The following is a 14241-nucleotide window of genomic DNA, read 5'->3' as shown; positions in this document are numbered from 1 at the left end:
ACATGTTTTATAGTAGCAAGGATGTAGCAATTACAGGTTCACAGAGCTTTTGACTTAACTTGAATTTGTGGAGACATGTTGACTTTTGTAGCATATTGACTCACTTTGGAATGAATTAATTGGCTTTTTGTTGTTTGTTTTTAAGGCATATTTCTCATTTTATGCACAAAGTTCCTTTTCCATCTCCTCAGAGACCACGTATTTTAGTTCAGGTAAGATTTTCTTGATGTAAATGCCCTGTTGAATGCATATTGGCTGTGTCAACATGTAACAATGGTAACAGTTTTAAATGGGGGGAAAATCAAATAAGATCAAAAGAGAGCAAGATGGTATTTCCTTTTGGAGTTTAGGCCCTTATTTTCTTATTAATTGCCTCTCAGATGACTCATTTTTCTCCCTTAAATATAAAGGGTTGCAGGGTTAAAGAAGTAGGAGGCAGTAGATGTTTTGAACACACGAAAAGGAACTTCTTTCTTTAAATTTGTTCTAGGTATTTGAAAGTTCCTCTGTGGCTTTGGCCTTTATTCCCTAAGCTAAGTATATGAGAAAATATAGAAGTAACAGTTGTGTGTTTTCATGTATTGCAGGAAGGAATGCTCATATCTTTGTGATAGGGCAAGTTTAAAATGAACATAAATTATTTTCCCCATCACTTTTCCCAGTTGACTGTATCTTTACCCTTTTGTTCATATTTTTTTCTGCTTTTATTCTTGAATGTAAGTTTCTGCTTATTTAATCATTTATGAAATGATTTATATAAGACAATATTTTCATGTAATATCACTCTTTTTATGTATTTATCACAGCCCTTAATGGGGTATTATTTAAAATTAGAAATCATTTGGCAAATCGATATTTACAAATTCATGAAAACCTGCATAAATTTGAAAATGTGGAAAAATAATTGCATTATATTGATGCAGATAAAATGTTTAGAAAAATATCATTTGATAAGTTTCATAATCAGTCTGCATATTTATATTATCATCCTTGCTTTACTTCTTGATATTTAGTGCCAGAATATATATAGCACACTCAGTTTGAATACACATAAAAGATTTGTTTTATAGCAGGAGCTGGCAAATTTTTCTCTGTTGAGGACTGAACAGTAAATATTTTAGTGTTTATAGGCCATACTATCTCTATTTACACTGCCCAGCTCTGCCATTACTGCACAAAAGCAGCTAGAGGTAATATGTAAATGATGAGTTCCGATTAAACTTATGTAAACACAGGTGGCCTGTGGATTCCTGGAGACCGTAGGTGCTAACTCTGATTTTATGCTATTAAATGAATAATTCAGCCTTTTGATACAGATGTGTTAAAATGGCACCAGGAAAACACTGAGTAGCAGAAGAAGGGTAGAGGATTGAGAATAGAAGAGTTAGTAGTCAGAGGAGGACAGTGATCAGGACATAATTTTCAGGATCTTAGTACAGCGTTGTGTAATGAATCATCATTAGTCTGTGTGTTTTTACCACAGAGGTGTTTCAAAGTTTGTATTTCAAATACTTTATTTTAAATCTCTTCCAGCTATCACCACATGATAATCTGATTCTCAGTCAGCCTGTTTCTTCTCCTCTTCCACTAAGGCAAGTAAAACTACATTTCTGTTTGTTTCTCTAAATCTAGTGTGAGCTAAAGTAACATTAAAATATATTCTCTCTTCCCTAGGTAAAATTTCAAATGTTGATGAAAGTACTTCTCATTTAACTTTCTTTTTTAAGTTCCTTAGTATTTAGAGTAACATTCTTTAAAGAAAGAGTTTTACAGTAGTGTTTGGTATTTTGTGTATACATTTGTTATCATCAAGTACTATTACATGATAGGTACATATGGATATAGATTATGAAAAGTTATTTTTAGTTTCAAATATCCTATGAAGAACATTCAAATGCAATTAAGTTTCAATTTAACCTCAAAAGATGGTCATAAATATTAAATGATGGGATAGAACAATATATTTCATCACCTTAAAATTTCAGAGAAATTGTTAAATGTTTTTTCTATGGTATCATTTCTTGAAGTTTAATTAGCTGTATATAATTTTTCTAGCAGAGAAATAGTTACACTATAATTAAGCTGTTCTGTAGCATATACCTGAGGGAGACTAGGTCTGCTATCTTTGACATTCATTTTGTAAGAATTGCAGGTTATTCCATCACTAGGTCTCGGCCCAGAGTGACCAGTGTTTTCTTAACCTTTGTTTAAGCCAAAAATAAGCTAGAAATACTAAGACTATGTAGAAACGATTCTAAATTACTCAAAGACTTTTTTTGTTAATAGCTTTATTGGTATATAATTCACATACTGTACAATTCACCCAATTAAATTGTACAGTTCACTGGTATATTCACAGAAGTACACAACTAACACTATAATCAAGTATGAACACTTTCATCTCTCAAAAAAGAAACCTTATATGCTTTAGCAGTTTACCTTCCCTATTTTTCCCATCCCTGCACACACAAACACACACATCTCCCCAACCCTTGGCTACAGTTAGTCTGCTTTCTGTCTCTACAGATTTGCCTATTCTGAACATTTCATATAAATGGAATCATACAATATTTGGCCTTTTGTGTTTAGCTTCTTTCATTTAACATAATGTTTTCAAAGTTTATCCATGTTGTAGTGTGTATCAGTACTTCATTCGGTTTATGTACAATGAATATTTCAGTATATGGATATACTGCATTTTATTTATCCATTCATCTGTTGATGGCCATTTCAGCTGCTATAAATAATGTTGCTATGAGCATGCATAAGTTGTTTGTTTTTTTTCAGACATACGTTTTCATTTCTCCAAGAGACTTTTGTTATTAGTTTTGCTTTATTTTTAAAAACATTAATCCAGTGAAGCCAAGTTATTTAGCCTTATATAGACAAAATACTGGTTGGCTTACTGGATTATTTACTTTGTCAACCCAGTATTTTGTTACTATACAGAATGTCTGAGTTTGGGTTATACATTTGCTTTGTGTGTGTGTGTTACTTGGTAGCTCTTGATTGCATATTACTGCTGTCATTACAATATGAAATATTGTCTATTCATAAATCTAAATTTTAATATGTGTTTTTACTTTAAGGTGGGCTTGAAAGTCATGTAATTTTTCTGATTATTACAGTAGAAGAGCCAAAACTTTAATTAAAGTATTTGTTTTCAATCAAAGCATTCCTTTTATAAATTAGATTCTTTATTTCAACATTATTTATATGGTAGATCTTTCTATGTAAAAGAAAGCAGATGACTTTTTATTTTCCATATTGAATACAATGCAGGAGAATTGAATGATTTTGGAACCTCACAAAATGTCATTGTTTTCATAGTGTGTTTCTGATGCAGTATTTTCTCTACACAAGATCAGCCATCACATTTAAAGTTGACTATACAATTCAAATCCTACCCTAGTCATGAACATTTTTCCTATTATTTGGGGTAATGAGATAATTGAATCTTTATTTATTAATTACATATTTTCATTTGGATTGACAGTGGCGGCAACTTTTCAACACTACTTCAGAATTTAGGCCCTGAAAACGCTGTGACGCTGCTGGTGTTTGCAGTAACAGAACACAAGATTCTCATCCATTCCTTACGGCCTTCTGTGCTTACTAGTGTGACAGAAGCACTAGTGTCTGTGAGTATCACAGTCTCTCATTGTGAAAACATACAATTCAAAGCCATTTCAGTGCTTAACTAAAATTCAGACTGTAATGAATTTTTATGTTGTGAAAACAATCTAAATTTTCTGAGCATTGACACTAGTTATAATTATTTAATTCGTTTTCAAACATTAGACTTTAGGTATAAATATTTAAAAGACATTTTTATGTGCCTACTGATAAATTATGCTTCACTGTCAAACTGCTAAATATTCTCCTATCTTTTGTTTATCCAAGATGATATTCCCTTTCCACTGGCCATGCCCGTATGTTCCTCTCTGCCCGCTGGCTTTAGCTGACGTCTTGAGTGCACCATGTCCCTTCATAGTAGGAATTGACTCAAGATACTTTGATCTCTATGACCCTCCACCAGACGTTAGTTGTGTTGACCTCGATACTAACACCATTTCTCAGTAAGTACATTTTAGTGAGTCTGTACCCAATAATTTACTTCATAATGCCTGTAGTTTTTTATTTTATGAATGCTTATTAGGATTTTCCCTTAGCTATATTGTTTTTGTGTTTGAGATTATTACCATCTTTGAATCAGCCCTTACTATACTTCAGTGGGATAGATTTAGGGCATTGGAGAAGGTTTTATTGGAAAGAAAATGTACCTTTCATCCTTAGTTTTTAAAATATTTAAAAAACAGTATAATCTTATACTTACCAAGAAATTAGCAGAAGGGAAATTGAGATTAGAAAACATTTATTTCCCTTTAGTCAGATGAGTATGGGTGAAACACAAATTGAATTGGAATATTATTTCTTGATTAATATTTCAATCATACTTGTAGTGTAGTATAATACTATTAGAATACTCATTCTTCATAGCAAAATTAATGTAATGTTTTTAAATTCTAAATAACTTTTATACATAATTGTTTTCCTTTTATACCCTAGGAGTGTGAGGATTTTGTCTCCCCCTTTAAATGGAATAATATTTAGGTTCTACTGCTGGAGCTATATAGTCATAGCTTTTTTTGTTAATCCTTACCCAAGAATATACTTATTGATTTTAGAAAGAAAGGAAGGGTAAGGGAGGGAGGGAATAGAGAAGGGAGGTGGGGAGGCGAGAGAGAAAGAAAAAAGAGAGAAGCATTGATGTGAGAGAGAAATATCGATTGTTTGCCTCCTGTACTCACCGGCGGGTAATCCAACCCGCTCCCTTTTGGTGTTTGGGACAACACTCCAACCACAGAGCCACCCAGCCAGGGCTACTTGTACCTTTTTTTATAATTAAATGTTTCTCTTCTATCCCTTATTCTCAGTTTAATGAAACTTATGCTATTTAGGGAAGAGGGAATTGATGCAGTGACCACACTGAATTCACAGGACATACTTAAAATAACTACAAGTTAGTCTATCAGTAAAGCCCAAAAGCTAGTATGCCTTTTAACAACTTAAAAATGTATATGTGAAATTGGTTTTCTTCATTTTTAAATATGCATGTGTTATATTAAAGCCTCTTAATTTAATTCTGAAATCTTACATTAATTCTAGTTTTGTCATATGTCAAAACCTCAGATACCTAAATCATCAGACGAGTTTAGCAAGAAAATAATTTTCTATTATGAAGCATGTATGCTGTCAAAAAGCTTTTATCCAGAGAAAGCCTAACCAAGAATATGTGGGATGTACTTCGGGCGTAAAAGCCATTTTGTATATGGGATTGATAGAGTCAAGGATTCTTTACTAGGAATATTTGATTCTTTAAATGTTAAAGTAATAATTTTTTCCTTGTCAGTTGTTAATGTTATGTAACATAAAGTTTTTAAAAATTGAAATAAAGAGTGGTAAATGAGTATATACTGTATTTATTATGGTAATAAATTACATTTCCCTCTTTTTGTTCTTTCCCTCCATTTATTAAAAGAATTTTTAATTATTATTTTTTCTTTCTGTTTGATCATTAATGAGATAAAGAATAAAAGAAACATGGGTAATTTCACTCATCAGTGTTCTTCCTTCTTGACAGACCTGTGAAAGGTCTAATTAACCTGGTAAACTAACAACTTTCTACCTTCCTTCATCCAGAATTTCTGGAGCCCCAACCTGAAATTTAAAAGGAAAACAAATTCTGAGTATGAGAGTTTTGGTTTTCTTTTCCCCTCTCTGATTCTTAGATATATACAATACAGGAATGCCAAGAAATTTCTGAAGAAAGGGAAATTAGCATCTGATATGTGCTAGGCTTTAAGCTGTCTGCATAGCCTAAGTTATCTCCTGTTATGCTGTGCCTGTGGCAGATAAGAAAAACAAGGCTTAGGTTTTAATTTATTAAAAGCCACATAACTTATACTGCCAGAACTGGATTTTGAAACCGTCACTGACTGACTCTAAACTAATACATTTACCACTAATTATTGGCTATTTATGTAATGGTAATCTTGTAAGTGATGTTACCACTAATGAAAATGCAGAAGGCTATCACAGATCCAAACTCAGGTACTAAGTAAAACTGTCCTACTCAGCCAAGTTGTAAAGTGAAGATAGCAAGGGTAAGAGAAGGAAATTAATTACTTCAATAAATAATTAGATATAATGAAATGATAACAAGATAGTTTTCATTTCATTTATGCTACAGACTTATTCTGAATACCTTTTTTTGCTAGGCATTGGGAGTAGAAAGACAAACCAAATAATACTCCTTTTTATAAAATGGTTCATAATCTAGTCCAGCAAGGCAGAATGCGTACAGTGGGTAAAGCACAGTGAGAATGCTGTATTGCAAAGTTTTATCATGAAAATAACGTAAATAGTATTTCTATGTTCTCACTTTGAAGTAGGATTCCATGTTCCTGGTCACATTATAAATGAAATAAAACCTTCACAGGAGGACATCTGCAACTTGACCATGTCCTATCGGTCTTTTTATTTTCATTTGTGGAAAGATAAGATAGATTCCAAGACAGTTGTTCTCTGTCAGCTTTAGCTTTCTCATCTACTCTTTTTTCTTTTTTTAGTTTTTCAAAGTGATATTTGCCCTTTTTTTTCTGTGGCAAGTTTAGGGAACATTGAAAAAAAAGTTCAAGTTTCACCACACCTGTGCAGTTATTGTCTATGGTGGTTAGAATGTGAGTACTTTTCTTCCCCCTTTTCTGTACATTGTTCAGGTTTTCTGAAATAAGTATTCATTGCTGTAGAAACAGGGAAAAAAAAGATTTAATAAATGAAATAAGCAAAGCTATAGTTAAGTCCAAAACCTTTTTGGTGTTTTATCACCATACTCTTTTCTTCTCCTACCCCATATAAGCTTAAAGAAAAACTGTGTTGTCATAATTGTATTAAAGGAGGTTATAGAAGCGTGTTATAGAAACAAAGATACCACTTTCAAGCACATGTCCTCCTTTGTGGTTATAAAAGTATTTTGGATTGTTGTAGTTTATTCAATTAATTTAATATAGATTACTTCTTTTCTGAAAGACACAAAAATAAATTTCACTTTTAGGAAACAAAGAAACAATATTAAGATGTACCAGAGTATTTTGATAAGCTCATTGAAAGTTTTTCTGCAGTGCTATCTTAGAGTCTATAACAACAACAAAAAAATCCACATAGTAGGATTTTCGCAATACTTAGGTATCTAAAGAATCTTAAATGGAATTTAAGAGTAATGACCACCACATTATGTTTGGTAGTGATTAGCATGATTCCAATACAAGTAGAATTACCAACATAATTACAGATTTTTTAGCTATATTTAGTGTAAGATTTCACTCTTATATAAATTAATATTCAATTTTTAAATATTCAACATCTCAGTTTACCCCAGTAGTATTTTCTCCTGTTAACTAGAATATTTTTGTGTTTTATTTTTTTGTTTAATGTGTTTTCTATTTTTCCTTTCTAATATATATCAAGTATATACTTCCCCTGTTCCCCCCCCAAAAGGTCCATCTAACAAATACATTATTTTTGCCATTTAATCTCAGAACTGGTGACAAGAAAAATGTACCCTGGAAGATACTCCCAAAGAAACCTTGTAAAAATCTGATGAACACACTGAATAATTTGCACCAGCAATTGGCAAAATGTAAGTGTCTAACTTAATTAAAGGAAGTGATTTAATCTGAGAAGAGGACTCCAGTTACTTTTCCTTACTTGTAAAAATATAATGTTTATCTAAGGGAAAGTGTTTTGCAATCTTAAAGGCAAATGAGCATTTGCCTTTTTTGTTAAAAAACGAAAATGCAAAATTTGTTAGAAGCTGAATGGGAGATTTATAAAATTTATTTTTGATACTACATTTTTATAGAACCATTTGAGAATAATAAAATTAAAAAAGAGGTTAAGGCAGTTATTTAATTTTACCATTACTGAAATGCAAGGAAAAAAATAAGCATTTCTACTTGTATACTTCTTTTATACATGGAATAAAAAGTCAGTTTTGAAAATCTAATACAGATGTTTTAAATTACATTAAGAAATGCTGATTTCCAGTGGGGCGAGAGCTAGGTCATATGCTTTTCACCTTCAGGGGATCTTAATACTGTGCTTACCTCAAATTGCTGAGAGCATTAGGAAATTAATAAAAATGAAAATTGATTAGGATATGAAATAGTTCAGTAAAAAATCTTAGGTAAGAGTATCTTGACAGTGACCCAGATTACTAAGAAGAAGTAATCTTTGTTTATCTAATCCTCTTGATATTTTATAACAGCTGTCCATTCAGGGCCCACAATTTAATACTTATGGTATGAGAAATGGTCATTAATTGTGTAGTGATATTTGAGGTTCTCGTTTATGTATTAGGTGAAATATAAACATAGGAGGTGACATATCCTTGGGCGTTCAGGTTGCCTGCAGTATATATAGAAGTAGAAATGAAAGACAATGTTTACAAAATAAACCTCACCACAGGTAGATAATTTGGAAGTGGCTCAAAAATATTGGGGTATTTTTAAAAAATTATATCAAATGATTAAATGGGGTATTTTTAAAAAATGATATTAAATGATCAAATGTAGAACAAATAAGTTATTATGGAGTTTTATTTAAGCTACCCAGTTAAATTGCTCTCTAAAAGTGCATGCAATTCTTTTGAATATCTGAGAAGTCCAGCATCTTTTGTAGCAACATTTAAATATTATTAAAATGAGTGAAATAGCCCAGCTAGCTTGATTGAAGGGCAGAATCTTAAAACTTAAAACTATAGACTTTTAAACAATATTAATAGTTGAGGACTGTGTAACACTTTTTACCTTCGGAGCACTTTCACATACATTCTTTTATCTTTGCACCTATGAAATGAAGATAATAAGGTTGAGAGAGGTAAAGTGCCTTCTTAGAGATCACACAGTTGAAGCTAATGATTAAAATGTATGCCTCTGTTGCTTCTCAGCCTTTTGGCTAAGATCAAGTGTAATATCTGTTCTTATCAGTTTAAAACATATGCCGCTGTTCCAATGCCCACATTCTTTCTAATACTTCCACTTTTTTAGACAATAAGAACTCCAGAAGACTCAGATGATTCACTGTTCCTCATATTTTAAAAACTTTTTAAATTTTGAAGCAATCGCAGACTTTTTTTCCTGACCCTTTGAGAATAGATGCCCCGTCACCTCCAAATGGAATGTATTTCCTACCAGCAAGTACATTCTCCTACATCAATACAATGTAACCCTGAAAATCAGGAAATTAACATTCAGCATTACTGCCATCCTTCAGACTAGATTTGAGCTAATTAACACAATAGTGGTCTTTATAGCAAAATAATCCATTTCCAAATCAGATGTTGTATTTAGTTTCAAGTCTCTTTAGTATCCTTTTCTCTAAACAGTTCCTTAATTTTTTGTTCACTTTCTTGACACTTTTGAAGATGATACTGTTAGAGAATGGTGCATGATGTGGGTTTGTCTGAGTGTCCTCATGATAAATGTAGATCATGCATCTTTGACAGGAATATTGCAGGAGTGACACTGAGTTCCTTTCACAGCATCCTTTGAGCACTGTATCAATTTGTTCCATTATTGATGAATGTGTTCACTTTGATCACTTGATTAGGTGGTGTCTACCAGGCTCTTTCTCTACTGTAAAGTTATTTTATTTTACTCCCTAATGGCTTTAGTATGGAATTCTCCAGGAAGAGTAAGAGTTGATTTTTATATTTGAATCCCAGGATGTTTCTCCTATAAGCACTTATATTTTTTAAGAAAAGGAAGGAAGGACTATTGTTGTTATGATCTTCATTTATAAATCCATGTATAGTTATTTCAGGACATGAACATTTTTTCTGATAGTAGTCAGATAAACTGGAATTATTTTATGTTTAATTTAGACAAAATGTACTCAGCAGAACCTAAAAAAAGGATAAGGAAAGATTTGCTAGGACTTGCACATTACAAAGTTATATAAACAAAGATTGAGGTATCTTGAGCCCTTTTGAAAACATAACACATTTTTTTCAATTTTATTAAGATATAATTGACATACAGTACTGTATAAATTTAAGGTGTACAGCATAATGATGACATACATGTACAAAACATTTATATTGATACAATTGTAAACATTAGTTTTGACAGTTTGGAGAAAACACTAATACTATATCTCTTCACAGTGCAGCAGAGACCAAGAGATGATGGACTAATGGACTTATCAATGAATGACTATGATTTTAATTCTGGAAAGAGGTTGCACATGATAGATTTGGAAATCCAAGAGGCGTTTTTGTATTTCATGGCTTCTATTTTAAAAGGGTATAGGTCATACTTAAGGCCAATAACAGGAGCCCCATCTGAGACAGCCACAGACGCAAGCTCTCTTTTTGCCCTACAAGGTGAGTGAATGCATAGTTTTACATATTATTGAGTTTATTAAGTCATATTATTGAGTTTAACCAATGATTTCATTGCTTTCTGGGTTAATAGCTCATATTTATCAAAAATGTACAAGGTCCATCCAGAAAGTATCTAGCCATGTACTATGAAAAATAGAGACATTTATTGAAGAAGTTACAAGATACAAGAAACATTGTACACAGGACAATGACACTTCAGTCCCCTTCAAAGTAGGCACCTTGGGACCTCACACAGTTCTCCCAGTCACCATCATCTGCCCCATCATATTTTCCTGAATCTCATCACTGGTCTGAAATCTCTTCCCTTTTAAAGGTGACTTTAGTTCTGGGATAAGCCAGAAGTCAGTCACAGGGTCCCAAATCTGGGCTGTAGGGAGACTGAGTCACCTGGGTGATTTGAAGTTTTGCCAGAAAACTCTGCACGGACATGGTGCATGAGCGGGCGAGTTTTTTTAATGAAACTAATTACAGTTGCCCATAGCTGCGGCCTTCTGAATCACCCGAATAGTTTCCACAGAGCAATGCTCAAGTTTAACACAAAATTTGATGCAGATTCATTGCTCTACTCACTCAGTCATTTTGAATGCAGCAGCCACACAGTACACATGGTCACTCAGTGGCATCTACTGCCCCCACTGACTAGTACAGCAAAGTCGTCATTGTTCACGCATGGGCATTCCAGTCCACTCTCCTTGGCTCCCAGGTTACATTAATGTCGCACATTATATGTTATATTCTTGTTATATTCTTGTTAATATAACATTCTTGTTATATTAACAATGGCTGGACTTTTTTCTGGACAGACCTCTTTATATACCTATTTTGTTAATAATAACTCTGTAAGTAATCCATTTCCATAGGACTAGTTATTTCTCAGGCACATTCAATGTAATCCCATTGGCAACATATGCATAAGGAACTCTTTGAAAAGTACAGAGATTTCTAAACACGTACTGTTGCACTTGTGTCACAGGTGTGTTGACATTGACGCTTTTAGCTTTTGGGGCAGCCAGACATTATTGGCATGCCAAGTAGCCCAGAATGATCACCTCCAGGCTTGAGCAGCCTCATTTGTTTTACTTCAGTATTCTCTACAAGTACTATTTTCTCTCTATGCCATGAAGTAAAAAATGTTGGGGAGCCCTGGAATGCATTTTGTGTCATAATATGTATTTACTTTCTTTTGTAGTATTTAACATTTAAAAGAGAAATTCATACCCTGGCCAGTGTGGCTCAGTTGCTTGGAGTGTTGTCCTATAACCAAAAATTACGGGTTCAGTTCCTGGTCAGGGCACATACCTAGGTGGCATACTCAATTCCTGATCAGGGTGTGTACAGGAGGCAGCCAGTCGATGTTTCTCTCATATCGATGTGTTTCTCCCGCGCTCCCCCTCTCTCTAAAAGCAATGGAAAAATGTCCTTGGATGAAGATAAAAAGAGAGAGAAATTCATTTAATAAACATATATTGAGTGTCTCCAAATGATAGGCATTGGGTGTATAGTGGTATACAAAAGGTACATGGTCACACAAAAAAAGAAAGAACGAGAACATAATCATTTTCCCATGGAGCTTATAGTCAAGAAGATAAACAATTTGAAAATATGAATGAACACTTGAGTTCACAACTTTAGATCACAGAGGGCTCTTGTGAGGAATTCACATCTGGGCCATCATCAAAAGGAGAAGTAGAGATTAGCCAGGCAGAGAGAAAGTGGAAGAGTGTTTTAGGCAGAGAGAACAGTTTATGCAAAACTTTTCCTGAGACTGGAAAGAATTTGAGTTCATGAGCCCAAAAGAAACCCAAGTGTTATGTAACTGAGTATAGTGAGTGTGAACTCAGGAGGGGTATAACTGCTGCTTTGAAAAAGCCACATATGTATGTGGAAAGAGAGCATGAGCCACGTTCACGTAGCATGCAACACATAAAGAGGGAAAAGTAGCAATTTTAAAATGCTTTCACATTTTCTAGTTTATGTGCAATCTTCAAAGTAGTGAGGGGACACAGAGACAATTCTGGTTTTGAAATGTCTGGATTCAAGTTTCTTTCCTGTTGCTATCTCTGTCAGGTCGCTTCCTCTTTCAGGGTCTTAGTTTCATTTTTGGCAAAACGGTGGGGTGTAGATGACATGGTTGATCAAATTCCTTTTAGCTTGAAAATTCTATGAATCTATAAATGATATTATATATTCTGACACTGGAAATTTATGTTGAACAGCTTTCTTAAGAAGCCGGGACCGATCACATCAAAAATTCTATAATATGATGACCAAAACACAAATGTTTATTCGCTTCATTGAGGAATGTTCTTTTGTCAGTGATAAAGATGCAAGCCTGGCGTTTTTTGATGATTGTGTAGATAAAGTAAGTAATAGTTTGTCTATAGTGATCTAAGTTATTTTGTGTGACTGTTGTAAATGTTAGGAATTTTAGTTTCTATTTATAACTTTTACTAGCTTTTAACAAAATTTCAGTTAACTTCATTTCATCATTGACCCTTTATTATGAAAGTTTTGGTGGCCTACCAGACATTATAGAACACAACAACCTCTTGGGAATACCTTGCAGGATTTTAATAAATTGTGAGTTTTGTTTTAGCCGTCAGACTACAGGAGTTTTGTTCAAGCCTGTAGACCTCTGACTTGGGCATTCTTAATTTCACTTCTCCTTTTTCTCTAAGATGGATTGTCACATGCTGAGATACAGGCATAGAGCAAAATGAATATTCCACCTGACTATTACTACAATTTGGGAATGAGTTGTATCATAAATTAAGTGAATTAATTCTATTTTAAATTCATGTGTGAAACCTTCCCTTTTCCTTCACTTCTAATATCAGTAGGTGGGATAGAGCAAGGTGGGTGTCCATGCTGAAGAGAGAGGATGTTGGGGAACAGTAGCCCAGAGAGAGGTATCAAAACCTGAATGGGGTATAGTAGGAGAAACAGCCTAGTGTGGGTGTCAGAGACTACACAAGTGAGAGAGAGTATTGCCATTGGGTCCAGACAGCAAATGTAGTTTCAGGGTTTGATCTGGATGAGGGAGATGCCAGCTTGGTGGGATGGGGGTTGGTCTTGAAGGAGCTATCAGAACCAAATTAGAGTAAAAAAGTCATATACATGGGTTAGGAGGTAATGGGGAGGGAAGAATGTTACATACGGGGGAATTGATAAAATAAATAAATATATTAAAGATAATTAAGTTTCCCACCGACTGAGAAGGAATTTACAAATAAAGAAAAGGAGAATACCAGAATGAACCCTGTAGAATTGGAGGTTCCGCGTGATATCATTACTTTGCAATATGTATAGATAGACATAGAAATAAGTACAGATATAAGTGCACACACAAACACATATTTCCTAGCTCTGTACCCAGCAAGGACCTGGGAGCAGCCATACCCCAATAGCAATGCGTACATCTAATGCACAAATTTTGGCTCCTAAATACTATTCTCCACTAAAAGGAGTCAGGACTTCTTGAAGAAATGGTTGATCCCAAGTCTAGGGCAAGGAAAGTACAAATGAGCCCTGAAGTAGCTTATGCTAGAGAAAAAGAAATTGCCCCAAGAATGTTAGAAACATGTTTTTATAAAAACAATACACGCACAGAAACACAATCCAGTTTAAGTGGACTCCCAATATCTACCTCTGGGATGATTTCAACATCAAACTTAGTAACAGATTATAACCCATTGAATAAAATAGGTAACTGTGAATCTGCACAGATATCAATCAAGAATCTGGGGATTTTACATAGCTTTGTAAAAAATTGT

The 14241-nt window shown here is 33.7% G+C and overlaps 1 protein-coding gene and 1 non-coding gene across 9 annotated transcripts in view; both read left to right on the top strand.

Annotated features, from left to right (window-relative positions):
• DENND4A (DENN domain containing 4A) overlaps positions 1-14241 on the top strand; it is a 104800-nt gene that overhangs the window by 48061 nt on the left and 42498 nt on the right. For all 8 annotated transcript variants that reach the window (XM_045823173.1, XM_045823172.1, XM_045823171.1 and 5 more), the window contains 7 exons: positions 146-212; positions 1534-1592; positions 3497-3641; positions 3904-4079; positions 7602-7702; positions 10229-10447; positions 12685-12830. In XM_045823173.1, the coding sequence (XP_045679129.1) occupies positions 146-212; positions 1534-1592; positions 3497-3641; positions 3904-4079; positions 7602-7702; positions 10229-10447; positions 12685-12830 (913 nt within the window). The remainder of the gene's footprint in view (positions 1-145; positions 213-1533; positions 1593-3496; positions 3642-3903; positions 4080-7601; positions 7703-10228; positions 10448-12684; positions 12831-14241) is intronic.
• On the top strand, positions 8999-9197 carry LOC123809082. The gene has a single exon (XR_006783949.1). It is a non-coding gene; the product is annotated as a U2 spliceosomal RNA (small nuclear RNA).

This window comes from Phyllostomus hastatus, unplaced genomic scaffold (genome assembly GCF_019186645.2).
Source record: "Phyllostomus hastatus isolate PE091 unplaced genomic scaffold, TTU_PhHast_1.1 phas_scaffold_501, whole genome shotgun sequence".
Lineage (NCBI taxonomy): Eukaryota > Metazoa > Chordata > Mammalia > Chiroptera > Phyllostomidae > Phyllostomus > Phyllostomus hastatus.
This window is presented reverse-complemented; position numbering and strand designations above follow the sequence as displayed.